General features: G+C 36.5%; 1 protein-coding gene across 1 annotated transcript in view; it reads right to left on the bottom strand.

Moving 5' to 3' along the window:
- Pkhd1l1 (PKHD1 like 1) overlaps window positions 1-12,967 on the bottom strand; it is a 196,807-nt gene that overhangs the window by 160,314 nt on the left and 23,526 nt on the right. The window contains exons 9-12 of the mRNA XM_045144474.1: window positions 12,117-12,159; window positions 7,114-7,184; window positions 5,716-5,826; window positions 2,854-2,943 (exon numbers count right to left, since the gene is read on the bottom strand). Coding sequence (XP_045000409.1) covers window positions 2,854-2,943; window positions 5,716-5,826; window positions 7,114-7,184; window positions 12,117-12,159 — 315 coding nt within the window. The remainder of the gene's footprint in view (window positions 1-2,853; window positions 2,944-5,715; window positions 5,827-7,113; window positions 7,185-12,116; window positions 12,160-12,967) is intronic.

Raw genomic sequence — 12,967 nt, 5'->3', positions numbered from 1 at the left:
ATTCTACCTAACACAAATAAGGTAATAAGTAGTATTTTTGGAGTTTCTACATGGATTATGGGCACTGTGTGCATAAAACTTTTGACAATGCACTCTTTAGAAGACAACATAATTAGCATGATATTTATAATATATCTATGATACATCTATGATGCTATAAAAGTAACAAGCCTGGTGTGGTGGCACATGCCTTTAATCTCAGCACTCAAGAGACAGATGTAGTAGGATCGATGTGAGATCTAGGCCACCCTGAGACTACAGAGTGAGTTTCAGGTCAGCCACGGCTATAGTGAGAGTCTACCTTGGACCCCACTCCCCAAAATAACAAACCTTAAAACTTTGCAATTCAGATAATTTGATTATGAAATCCTTGCCTTTATTAGTTTTGCTAACAAAAGTTATTTGATCACTGTCTTACAAAGCCAATAGTCATGGAACAGATATTTTTGGCCTCAATGTTTCATCATTTGCTTTCACTGTTTCTTTATTTTTATCATTGTTCTTATGCTAAGTATCATCTCTTTCTTAGGAAGAATCAGTGAGAGAATACTCACATGAAGCCTATCTACAATAGCCAGTGTAAACTTTGTGAGTAAGTTTTTTCCTAACCATATAGGAATTGTCAGATTCTTTTTTTCTTAATTTTCCTTAAAATGTAACACCATTGGTTCCATGTTTTCTTTCAGCAGCCTGAAGTTTGCTTTCTTTGCTCGAGTAAACCAACTTTTACACCATCAGTGCCTGTGATATATATGACTTTTTCTATTATCAATTATACTTACGAAGCTTATTTTGTAAAACTGGAAACTTTATTCCAAGAAATTTAAGAAATTGGACATCAGAATTTATTACTGGTATTTCAAATACCAACCATACAATTATAAATGGATTTTACTATGTGCAGAGACAGGAAATTTATATCACATTCAAATTTGCATATTTTAAAAGCAGGGTGTACAGTTTCACTATTCACTGCCATGTCACTGGGCTTCAAATAGAAGTTCATTTTGAAAAATTTATTTTCAAACACACACGCAGAGAGAATGGGTACACTATTACATCATCCACTTTAAATGAACTTCAGATCCAGATACCACTTTGAGCATCTGGCTTTACATGGGCGATGGGAAATAAAACTCGAGCTGTTAGGCTTTGCAACCAAGGCCCTTTAACTACTGAGATATCTACTCAGCCCCCCAAAAAATGTTTTCAAAAGATCTTTGAGTTATAGTTCTTTCATCAGTTTTCATTCCGTAATAACTCTAGACTGGTCTGGACTTAACCTCCTCCATTTACTTATTTTTATGTTCTTTTTTTCAAATCTTATTTTTGTTTTATCTTGACAGTTTCATACATACATACAAACACACACACACATATATATGTATAATGTGTTTTGATAATATTAATATCTCAAGTACTCTCTCTTAACCCTTTCATTTACTTATTTTTTATATTTTATTTATTTATTTCCAAGGAGAGAGAGGGAGGAAGAGATGGAGAGAATAGATGCACCAAGGCCTCTAGCCACTACAAATGAACTCCAGAGGCATGCACCACCTGGTGCATCTGGCTTTTTGTGGATACTGAGAAATTGAGCCCAGGTCATTAGGCTTTTTAGGCAAGTGCCTCAACCACTGAGCAATCTCTCCAGTCCTTACTTTTTTTTTTTTTTTTAATTTTTTTTTTGTTATTTTTATTTATTTATTTGAGAGCGACAGACATAGAGAGAAAGACAGATGGAGGGAGAGAGAGAGAATGGGCGCGCCAGGGCTTCCAGCCTCTGCAAACGAACTCCAGACGCGTGCGCCCCCTCGTGCATCTGGCTAACGTGGGACCTGGGGAACCGAGCCTCGAACCGGGGTCCTTAGGCTTCACAGGCAAGCGCTTAACCACTAAGCCATCTCTCCAGCCCTAGTCCTTACTTTTTCAAAGCAAGGTTTCATTCTATCTTAGGCTGACCTGGAACTCACTCTATAGCCTAGGCTTGCTTTGAACTCACAATAGTCCTCCTACCTTAATTCCTGAGTGCTGAAATTAAAGGTATAATCTGTTTCCATTTACTTATGTTTTAAATTTTTTTTAATTTTTTTAATTTTTTCAATTTTTCAAAATTTTTATTTATTTATTTGAGAGTAACAGACGGAGAGAGAGACAGAGAATGGGCACACCAGGGCTACCAGCCACTGCAAACAAACTCCAGATGCGTGCACCCCCTTGTGCATCTAGCTAACGTAGGTCCTGGGGAACTGAGCCTCGAACCAGCGTCCTTAGGCTTCACAGGCAAGTGCTTAACCGCTAAGCCATCTCTCCAGCCCAATGTTTTAAATTTTTATTTGAGTGTGTGTGTGGGGGGGGTGTTACTTATGAATGTGTGTGTATGGTATGCCAAAGATCTCTTGCCACTAAAAACAAATGCCTGTCCAGCCTTTTGTGGGTGGCTGGAGAGTTGAACCTGGGCTGACAGGCTTTTTAAGCAAACACTTTTAACTACCAAAGTATCTCCTCAACTCCAATTTACTTATTTTTAAGCAGAAAAGGTATTTAAAATTTTCCACATAGATTATGCCAATATTAAGTAATCATAATTGAATAAAATACATGTACTATAAAACTTTCTCAATAGAGATGCTATTTTCAATACAGTGTCAGAATTTAGGCTAAATTTATCTCTATTGGTGCAGTATGAATGCAGCTATTTTAATATAATCCAGAAAAACATAAACTTCAAAGCTTAGAGGAAATTTATCATGTTTACTGCACAACCTAAGAACTACAAACAATGTTTCTTATCCAATGATATATATTAATAACTTTCTTTTTCTGAAAATACTCTCACTTATGATAACTTACCTGGATATACAGTTTTGAGAATCTGAGGTTTGGGAGGTGTCTTGCAGAAAATAGTATGTTCTGTTACATTCAAAACATCACAGGCTTGACCTATACAGAAGTCACATGCAAAACTGTTAAAAATGAAGCTTTAGTCTGTAAATCACACCAGCCTATCTGGAATGATTTTTAAAATTAAAATTGATTTACATGATCAATTAGCAAAGTTGGGATTTTCTCTCTCTCTCTTTCTCTCTCTCTTGGTTTTTTGAGGTAAGGTCCCACTCTAGCTCAGGCTGACCTGAAATTCACTATGTAGTCTCAGGGTGGCCTCGAACTCACAGCTATCCTCTTATGTCTGCCTCCCGAGTGCTGGGAAGTTGGGCTTTTATATCCTTCATAGTCTCCAATAAGGCAGATTGTGAACTAACTGTCTTACTTCTACCAGTGTAGACAGCATCCTGGAAATATTACAAGTCTAAGAGAAATTTCATAACTTCCAAGACAAAAATATAAATAATTTAATCAAACCATATCTTTATCAAACATGTTACTTCTGGGTCCAAATGAAGACTCAAATGTTCCCCAGTGAAAAGATGCAGAACAGAACATGAAGGATGCTCAGGGTTGGTAGAGTTAGATGACTGTCTAGTGCACATAGCTAGGAAAACAGTGCTTTAATCCAAGTTGTCTCAAATGAAATCGAAAAGAACAATAACTTTTAAATGGTATTTTTACAAGCAGACTGAACTCAAAACAGACAAGGGTCTAAGGAAGAACAATTAGAACTACTACATAAACACAGTTAGACTTGATAAAAGGGTCTGTACTTTGGGACCCCACATGTCTCATGGAAAGCCAGCCCTCAGTGAGTATTGGTAGAGACAGCAATCACAATCTATTAAAAGTAAGGTCAAGGAAAGTGGTCATAAGCACATTTGACAAGTTGTATTTTGTGACCTGGAATATGTAAACTTCGAGATCACTTCTCAACTCTATTGGATGCCTTGCAGATGCAAAAACAATTGGATTAGCAAATAGCAATTTAATAGCATATTAACCCAAGATCCCCTTTTCAGTGGGAACAAAGTAAACTCACAAATATATCATTAGTCTGAATAAATAATTAAGGATTTCAAGTGCAAATCTGGTTTCCACATTAATGGAAATAAAATATGATCGAAAATAGATATCTTCTCAGCATGCCAATTATAATCAAAATATGCACAATATCATATTGTGAGCATACTATCTAAACTGATAGTATTTGATGTCACTGATTTTAATATTTAATATGTAAAATCTAGTCATAATATATCGATTGGACTGGTGAGGGGACTCTGTGGGTAAAGTGCTTGCTGCACAAACAACAGGACCTGACTTTAAATCCCAGTACCCAAGTAAAAGCCAGAAGCATGATGTGTGCCTGCGATACTGGTGCTGCAGAGGCAAAGACACAAAGATCCCAGAGCTCACTGCCTAGCTCATCCAGCCTAAGGCATCCAGGTTCAGTGAGAGACTGTCTCTGAAAATAAGGTGGAAGAGCTGGGGAGATGGCTTAGTGATTAAGAGTGCTTATTATGCAAGCACGAGGGCTTGAGTGGATCTGACGGCCTGAGACCTCCTGGTTTAAGTCTCCAGCATCTATGTAAACTGCTGGACTTGGTCAAAATGAGATCTGAGATCTAAGAATCACTGGAGCTTGCAACAACTGTAGCTCAGGGTTCAGGGAGAGACTCTTCCTCAAAGAAATTTGCAGATGAGCTACAGAGAATGACACAGGACATCATACGCTGGCCTGCCTCTAGACACATGCACATAGGTCATGTGTACTTAAATTTTCATGTGCACATACCACGTACCATACCATACATACTATACATGCTATACATGTGCATACAATAGAACAATAGAAGAAAACACTTGAAATCAACCTGTGGCCTCCACATGTGTGTGCATGTACCCACCCACCCACCCCCACACACAGACACACACATACTCCCTCATGTTTACCCACACCCATATACACAAACAGTTATAACACACACATGCACATAATAAACAATAATCATGTAAGTTTAAAAATCTTATGGACCAGAGCTAATTTTTTTATTCAAATGACCAGCAGGATTCAAAGGGAATAGAAATCTCCATGTACATGTTAGATGAAATTGCTGGTTATCCGCTTTGGCAGATTCCTTTTAAGGTTGAAAGTATCTGAAAAGAGGACTATAGCAGAAAATGTGTGTGCCCATACATGGGCAGACATCCTGTCCCCTGACTATAAATGGATATCTATTACATAGATCTCAAGCTCTGTTTTGAGCTGCATAATAGTTTATCCTTAATAGATCAGACAAGACATAAAAGTGATATATGACTATGAAGCAAACCCTGCGTGAGTTTAAAATCAAACAATGTATTAATTAATTAATTCTGCTTCCAGTACATCACTCATTACTAATACACAGCTACCAGAGTACATGTATGAGGAGAGTATTTCAAAATACTAATTAAAGTTTTCTCCTTAGTAGTGAAACAGCGGTAAAAGTAGGATATTCAAGAGAGTACCATATAGAAAGTAGGTGTGTCCTGAACTGTGGCATGGAGCCTTGGATGGCAGCCAGAAGACTATTTCCAATGCCTTCTGCTGCCACCCTCAGAGCTCAAGCCCTAGCCACACAGGGCTACAAGGAGGGGCCCTCCCTGGAAAATTGCATGGGGAAGGACACCACGCCCCAGAACCAAATGCCAATGTGAAAACACTAGGCTTCTAACTAAAGACAATCACTATGAAGACTATTTTGTTTCCCTTATGTATTGTTAAAGAACAGGCAGAGTTTGTTCTTATGAAGCAGTACATTCGAAGTCATGAAAATATACCTCCAACTAGCACTCTCACTGGGAGATCTGTCTGATCAAAGAACCGGCCACTTATTGTCAAGGTGGTGCCTCCTTGAACGCTTCCTTTTGAAGGTGAAATCCTCGTGACCTCTGGGGAGGAAAGCACATTAAGTAAAATGTCGTGAATGTCACACATAGATCCAAGTGCTTCATTTAAAAAAGCGTTCCCTATTACTTAGCTGTAGCACCTAATATTACCTAGCATCATAGCAGCTAAAGGGGATGACCAATGAATAAATTGGGTGTTTTGTTGTAATTGCTGATGCAGTTGTGCAGAGACCAATAGGCACGGCTTTGACAAAGACCTGGGTTAGGTGGGGACAAGGCTGGTACTGAAGAGATAATGGTAAGCAGAGGATCATGAAAGTAAAGAAAACCTGAGTTAAACATAGACAACAGAAAACAAAAACAGAATTAAAATAAAGCCACCTTTTCTCCCACAGGCTTTTTTTTTTAATTTTTTTTGTTCATTATTTATTTATTTATTTGAGAGCGACAGACATAGAGAGAAAGACAGATAGAGGTAGAGAGAGAGCCAGGGCTTCCAGCCACTGCAAACGAACTCCAGATGTGTGCGCCCCCTTGTGCATCTGGTTAACGTGGGACCTGGGGAACCGAGCCTTGAACCGGGGTCCTTAGGCTTCACAGGTAAGCGCTTAACCACTAAGCCATCTCTCCAGCCCTCCCACAGGCTTTTGAAGAATGTATCCTATGTTTGTATACCAACTTTTCTTTTTTCTTTTTTTTTTTTTTTTTTTGTCTTTTTGAGACAAAGTTTTGTTTTGTATCCCTGGTTGGCCTGGTACTCATTATGTAACCCAGGCCGGCTTCGAACTCACCTCAAGTCTCCTGATTAAAGGCATGAGTCACTATGCCTGACTTTGGACCAACATCATATACTTACATTTTCTCAAATAATAAATACATTTAACTATGGTTAGACTTTTTAATGTGCTTACATAACAGGTTTAAATATATTGTAAAAAGAATTCACTGTGATATATGGTAAATTTTTACTAATCTTTACTAGTTATAACAAATATTTGTGTATTATTATTGCAGTTGAATGTTACATAGAATAAATTTGAAAGAAATTTATATTTTTCAATAAGTCAATTTAAAGACTTCAAGTTTTTTTTTTCATATTTTTAACTTCCTTGAAATCCAACATTCTTGACCTGGGAAGAACTGCAGTGCTCCCAAGAGCCTTCGTATTTACTTCTGACATTCTGCTATGCTGTCAATCTCAGGTGACTTTGAAATAATTAAGTGACAATTTTTCAGAAGATTCCTTTAGCCCACAATGATAGCATAAATCTGAGAGTACTGGCTGTGGTTTAAACTGACACACATAAAAATAAGAGAAATGTAACATACCTGCATATGTCTGAAACATTGAAATTTTATGTAGAGAAGAAACAAAATATGCCATTTTTTCTGGGAAACTCCTGTTAAAAATTAAATTGTCTTTTAGAAATGGCTCTTATGGGACTTAGCAGTTAAGACATTTTTCTTTTTTTTTTAATTTTATTTATTTATTTATATATTTGAGAGAGACAGACACAGAGAGAAAGACAGATAGAGGGAGAGAGAGAGAATGGGCGCGCCAGGGCTTCCAGCCTCTGCAAACGAACTCCAGACGCATGCACCCCCCCCCTTGTGCATCTGGCTAATGTGGGACCTGGGGAACCGAGCCTCGAACCGGGGTTCTTAAGGCTTCACAGGCAAGCGCTTAACCGCTAAGCCATCTCTCCGGCCCAGTTAAGACATTTTTCTGTGAAGCCTACAGACCAGGATTGACTCCTCAGTACCCACATAAGCCAGATGCACAAGGTAGCTTATGCATCTGGAGTTTATTTGCAGTGGCTGGAGGCCCTGCCGTGCCCATTCTCTCCTCTCTCTCTCTCTCTCTCTCTCTCTCCCTATCTATCTCCACTTACAAATAAATAAATAAAATATTTTTTAAAGAAATTACTCTTATGCTTGCTTACAAAACTTTCTGCCCCAGGTTGAATTCCTCACTACCCACATAAAGCCAGATGCACAATCTGCTGCCTGCATCTGGAGTTCTGTTGGAGTAGCAAGAAACCGTCATGTGCCCCCACACACACACAGTCAAATAAGTAAACTATTTCAAAAAGTGACTTCATTTTAGTATTTAATTGTCTGTTTTGTTGCTATTGTAATAGAAATCATGTCATGACTTACAAAGTAGCAAGACAGACCTTGATTTGGTTGTTGAATACACACACACACACACACACACACACACACATATAATTTGCCAAAATTTACTTAACTGCATACTTGAAACATCTATCGTTTATTATATGCAAATATTCCTTAGTGAAGTTGACTTTAGGAAACTTTGAGAAAAAAAAATAGAACAAAACTAGCTAAGAGGACTCTCCTTTATACAGGGGAGCTCTTTGGCTGATACTCCACTGAGTCTTCTCAGTTTTCCTAGGTTCTAAGGCAATTTAGCTAAGAATTTTTTTTTATACCATTTGAACTCTGCATCAACCACATGAGGTAGAAATATCTTATTCAAGTAAACAAAACCAATAAGTGGCAGAACTGGAAACTGAGCCTAGGCTACCTGATTCCAGAGCCCTGGCTTCTGACCTGTGAGTTACACAATACTCCTCTTTAACCCACTGGTTTCTGTGATGGTAGAAATGGAGCAGAGAAAATTAATACTAATCCACCAGGTTTAACTCATCCTTCATAAACTCAGAGCTTTAATATTTGTGCATATTTTTGATAGCTATACACTCTCATAACCTAGAAAGTCACAGAGAAAGAATCCTAAAAATTAATGCTATTCTCTTAATTACTTCAATAAAATTCATTATGATAAAAATTAAGAAATTCACATAAGAATTTTCAGATTCAAAGCCCATTCACCGCAATCATAATATATATAATATATATATATATGATATATATATAATATAATGAACCAGAGTCTAAATAGAAAAGGTGAGTCTGTGGCTGAGACAAACAATGAATTCTCCTGTAAATCTAATGTAGACTTGACAATGCACGTTTCAACATGAAAGTGTCCTGGAAAATACTTAATGTTAAACTGGTTGTCTAAGAAATGTACACTAGATTGCATGTTTTTGTTAGATGTCTTTCAGTTGATTCCCAGACATATGAAACATCAGCAATACTATATCTTCTCAGATCTCATGTTTCAAAAATTAATTCTGCATCTCAAGTTAGTGGACTAACTGACTCCTGAAATAAAATTTGAATGTAATTTATTTTAGATGACACTGGGGTAATTTTTGCTAATTTATTGCTAATGACTAGACATTTCTCAATTAAGACAGCCTCATCTGAACCTTATCAGTTTGGAGCAGCTGTGGTTTGAACTTGGGGAAATAGTGGATAAAAGGTTGGTATTATAAGCCACAGAGAGCTGACACTCACAATGTTTTTAATCGCTTCATAGGATACTCAGGAATGCTATTGAAACTTGTAAATTGTGAATTTTATAATTTATACAATTATTTAACATTTTTAAATACATGTAATCTTTTTTTTTTTTTTTTAAGTTGAGTCTTGCTGTAGCCTAGGCTAACCTGGAATTCACTATTTAGTCTCAGGATGGTCTCAAACTCTGCCAACCTCCTACTGCCTCTCAAGCCCTGGGATTAAAGGTGCGCACCATTACGCCTGGCTAAAATACCATGTAATCTTAAACCCAGGGCTTTTTATACCAAATAGAGTATTTTAATAGCTATCTTAAATTTCTAAGACCTCTTATAAAAATCATAGTAATCTCAATTATGAAACATTAATACAAAAATTTAGTCCCTGACTTTATTAGTTAGTTAGATTTTTGATGTTTGTTTGAGACAGAGTCTTGCTATATAGCCCAAGCTAAACTTGTGGCAATTCTCCTGTCTGAGCCTCTCAAATACTGGGATTATAGTTATATACTACCAAGCCTAGCTCTAGCCATTAGCTTTACAGGGGAAAAAGGCATTATAATCAAGATCACAGAATTAATAGTTTAATACAATTTTCTTACCTACATTATGTGAATTTGCTAGTTTAAAAAAGTTACTTTTTTATGTGTTTTGAAACAGGGTCCTGCTTTGTAGCCCAAGCCAGCTTCCCTACGTAGCTCAGGCTTGCCTCAAAGTCTCACAATCCTGCTATCTCAACCTCTTGAGAAGTAAGGTTCCAGGTGTCAGCTTTCATGCCTGGCCTAGGTTGGTATTTGTAAAGGAAGTTTCTGAGTCGGGTGATGCAGTAGATTGATTCATAATGAACAATCGTAAGTCAGCCCTGATCACTCACACTGTCTAGTTTAAGGATGGTTATTTAATGAGAGGATTGGAATATGAAGGATTTGGCAATTAATACTTTTCATAAAGACTCAGAGCAAAAGAAGCCATTATGTTTTACCTGAAGAAGAATGAAATTAGGAACATAATAGAACAGTATATAGTTCTATAAATCATTTAAAACATAAATGCTGATATTTCCACAATTTTCTAATCCTTTGGGGGAGAAAAAATCTATTGCCCAGTCTTAAAAGTTACTGATTAGTAGGCCTGTCCTTGCGGAGAGCAGCTGTCTTGGTCCTTTGCCTCATGTCAACCACAAAGGCATGTTCTAACACATTTACCTATCCTCCACTCTGACTTGTTCTTGAATTACACTATGCTTCACAGTGTGAGTTCAGCTCACTATTGGTTTATAATAAAGTATCAAATCTAGTTGTGGGCGTTGAATGTAATTTGTCCCTCCTATCATCATGTGCGTTTGATTAAGCATCATAATTGATCTGCAGCTGATGGAGCCTTTGGTAGAGGAGTTGGATCACTGGGGACAGGCCTTACAATGTTATAATCCAACCTCCTGTCAGCTCTAGCTAGCTCGTTATGGCTGCTTCCTCCCAGCTGATGTGACAAAATGTCCAGAGAGCTGTCTTTTCACACCATGCTTTCCATACCATGATGAAACTTCTCAAAATGAGAAGCCTTTCCTTCCATAAACGGCTTCTGGTCAGGTGTTTTATCCAAGCAACGAGGCTGTAACTGCTACACCATACATCATTTCTTCATAAAACTCTTGCTTCTATATATCTAGAACTAGATGATCTTTAAATATAATGAAAATGGATGTTGGTCCAACTGGAATTTTAATTCCATGCAGAGGGGAACAAACTCCAACCACCGCTTGCATCTATGACAACAGAAGTAACAGCATCTACATTGAGTTTAGTTTTATATTCAAACTCCAACAAAAGGAGCCTTTATTCAGAGAGTAAAAAAAAAAAGAAATAAACAGACCTATTGTGTCATTTGATTTGCTATAGCTATATTAGTGTTGGATACTAAATAGTATAATTTATTTGGATGTCTGTCAACTAGCTCATTTTCATTATGAAAGACACTATGGCATTTTGGGCAGAGCAATTCATTTAGGTTTGGCACATTGCGGTCCTGCCCACTAAAATCATTAGCATACTCAATTACTGTGACAATCAGGAGATGCTGCCCACACACACATTTGCAAATGTTCCCAAGAGTGCATCCATCCTACTTGGGAAGAATTTTGGATCAGAATGTTAAGTACTGATGAGACATGGTACTCATGGCCCAAACCTTCTGTGAATCATAACAGAGTTCTGGAATGGCATGCTGAGACCCTGGAGTTAGACCGTATGGATTTGCATACTGTCACTGGTCTTACTGGTTGAATATTCTTGGGAAATTATTTAACATTCCTCTTGTGTTGCCAGTGGGCACAACATCACATCACATATGCCCTAAGTTTTCATTATTTTCTATAATATAAGCTTTCCAATACATGTTGAGATATGCATATTTTGATTTTTTTTCTATGAACATACCAATCTCTTTCTTGTTGCAACAAAAATGTAGGACATATATAATAAGTTCTGGTTTTACTAAAATAAAAATACAAGTTATCAACCTTGGTCTTAAGATGCACAATTGAAAACTATAAACACCATCTTTTCAACTTTCTATTCATGGATATCTTTTTTTAAGTCTTTATCAGGAAATATTGATCATGAGTTTTTTAATTCTTAAAACAATACAATTCCAAATTGAATCAATTTATTTATCAAAAGAATTACAATTAAAACAGAAGAGCTATACAATATAAAATACTACTCCTTCCATATCATAATTAAAGTTTCTTTTTCTGTTGTTTTAGTTAGTGCTAGGCCCCAACAATGGAAAGGTCACGTGTGTGAAGCTATGAGCAAAAGGGAGTTACAGACTTTAAATGTTAATATGGACAAGGACTCTGCATTTACAGTACAAAGCAAACACATATTTATTTACTCAGTTGAATCAATTATGTAAATTATCATTTACAGAATGGCTTACCTTCCATAATCACTATCTAAGATGAAGCTGACATTGTGATGACCTGGAATTAATTAAAATACACAATCAATTAAATTCCTAATCACAAGAGAACAATTACATTTAAAAGGTGATTAAAAAATCAGAGAAAAGCATAAAATGAAAACTGTACCTGACATATAAAATTTCAAAAAAAATTGAGAAAGGAACTATATTTAAGAAGCATGTAATATTTGGATATATTGACATTAACTAGAAAATCTGACAAAATATGATTACAAAAGAATCAGAAAGTGACATGTAGCCATGTTGCACTGAAATTTCTTTCATTCATTTATCAGTCATTGAATAGTGCAGCCCCTCAGCCACAGATCAAGATTCAGTGAAACCACACAGTTGTGTCTTCTGAACAGAACATGCTTTCTCCTGGTGAATACAATCAGTCAAGAACAATGAAAGGAAGAATAAATACTGGGAGAAGGCTATCAAAGAGGAAAAGTGAGCTCTGAGAATGTGAAACAGGGTCAAAAAAAGATTTTCTGAAGACTGACATTTTATCTGAAATTTTCAGGATAGAATATTTATAAATGAACTAAGACAAGGGAAGGGAGCTTATTCTAGAAAGAAAAACACCAGTGTATCTGGAATATACAGAACAAAAGAGGTAAACAACTATGAAAAATAAAGGAAAAGTATGTCAAAATTAGTCACAAATCCTCTAAGGGCAGAAAGAACACCAAATAAACTTAAAATTTGTGGTAAATGCAAAAATTAAGAAAATAATTATACTGTTTTCATAAAGCAAAAAGAAGATAAGGAAGAGAAGAAAAAAAATAAAGCAAGAAAGGTCTGGAATTCAAATAAGATCAGTT

This window comes from Jaculus jaculus, chromosome 2 (genome assembly GCF_020740685.1).
Source record: "Jaculus jaculus isolate mJacJac1 chromosome 2, mJacJac1.mat.Y.cur, whole genome shotgun sequence".
In the NCBI taxonomy this organism is placed as follows: domain Eukaryota; kingdom Metazoa; phylum Chordata; class Mammalia; order Rodentia; family Dipodidae; genus Jaculus; species Jaculus jaculus.
Note: the sequence above shows the minus strand (reverse complement) of the source record. Positions and strands in the feature narration are given on the sequence as shown.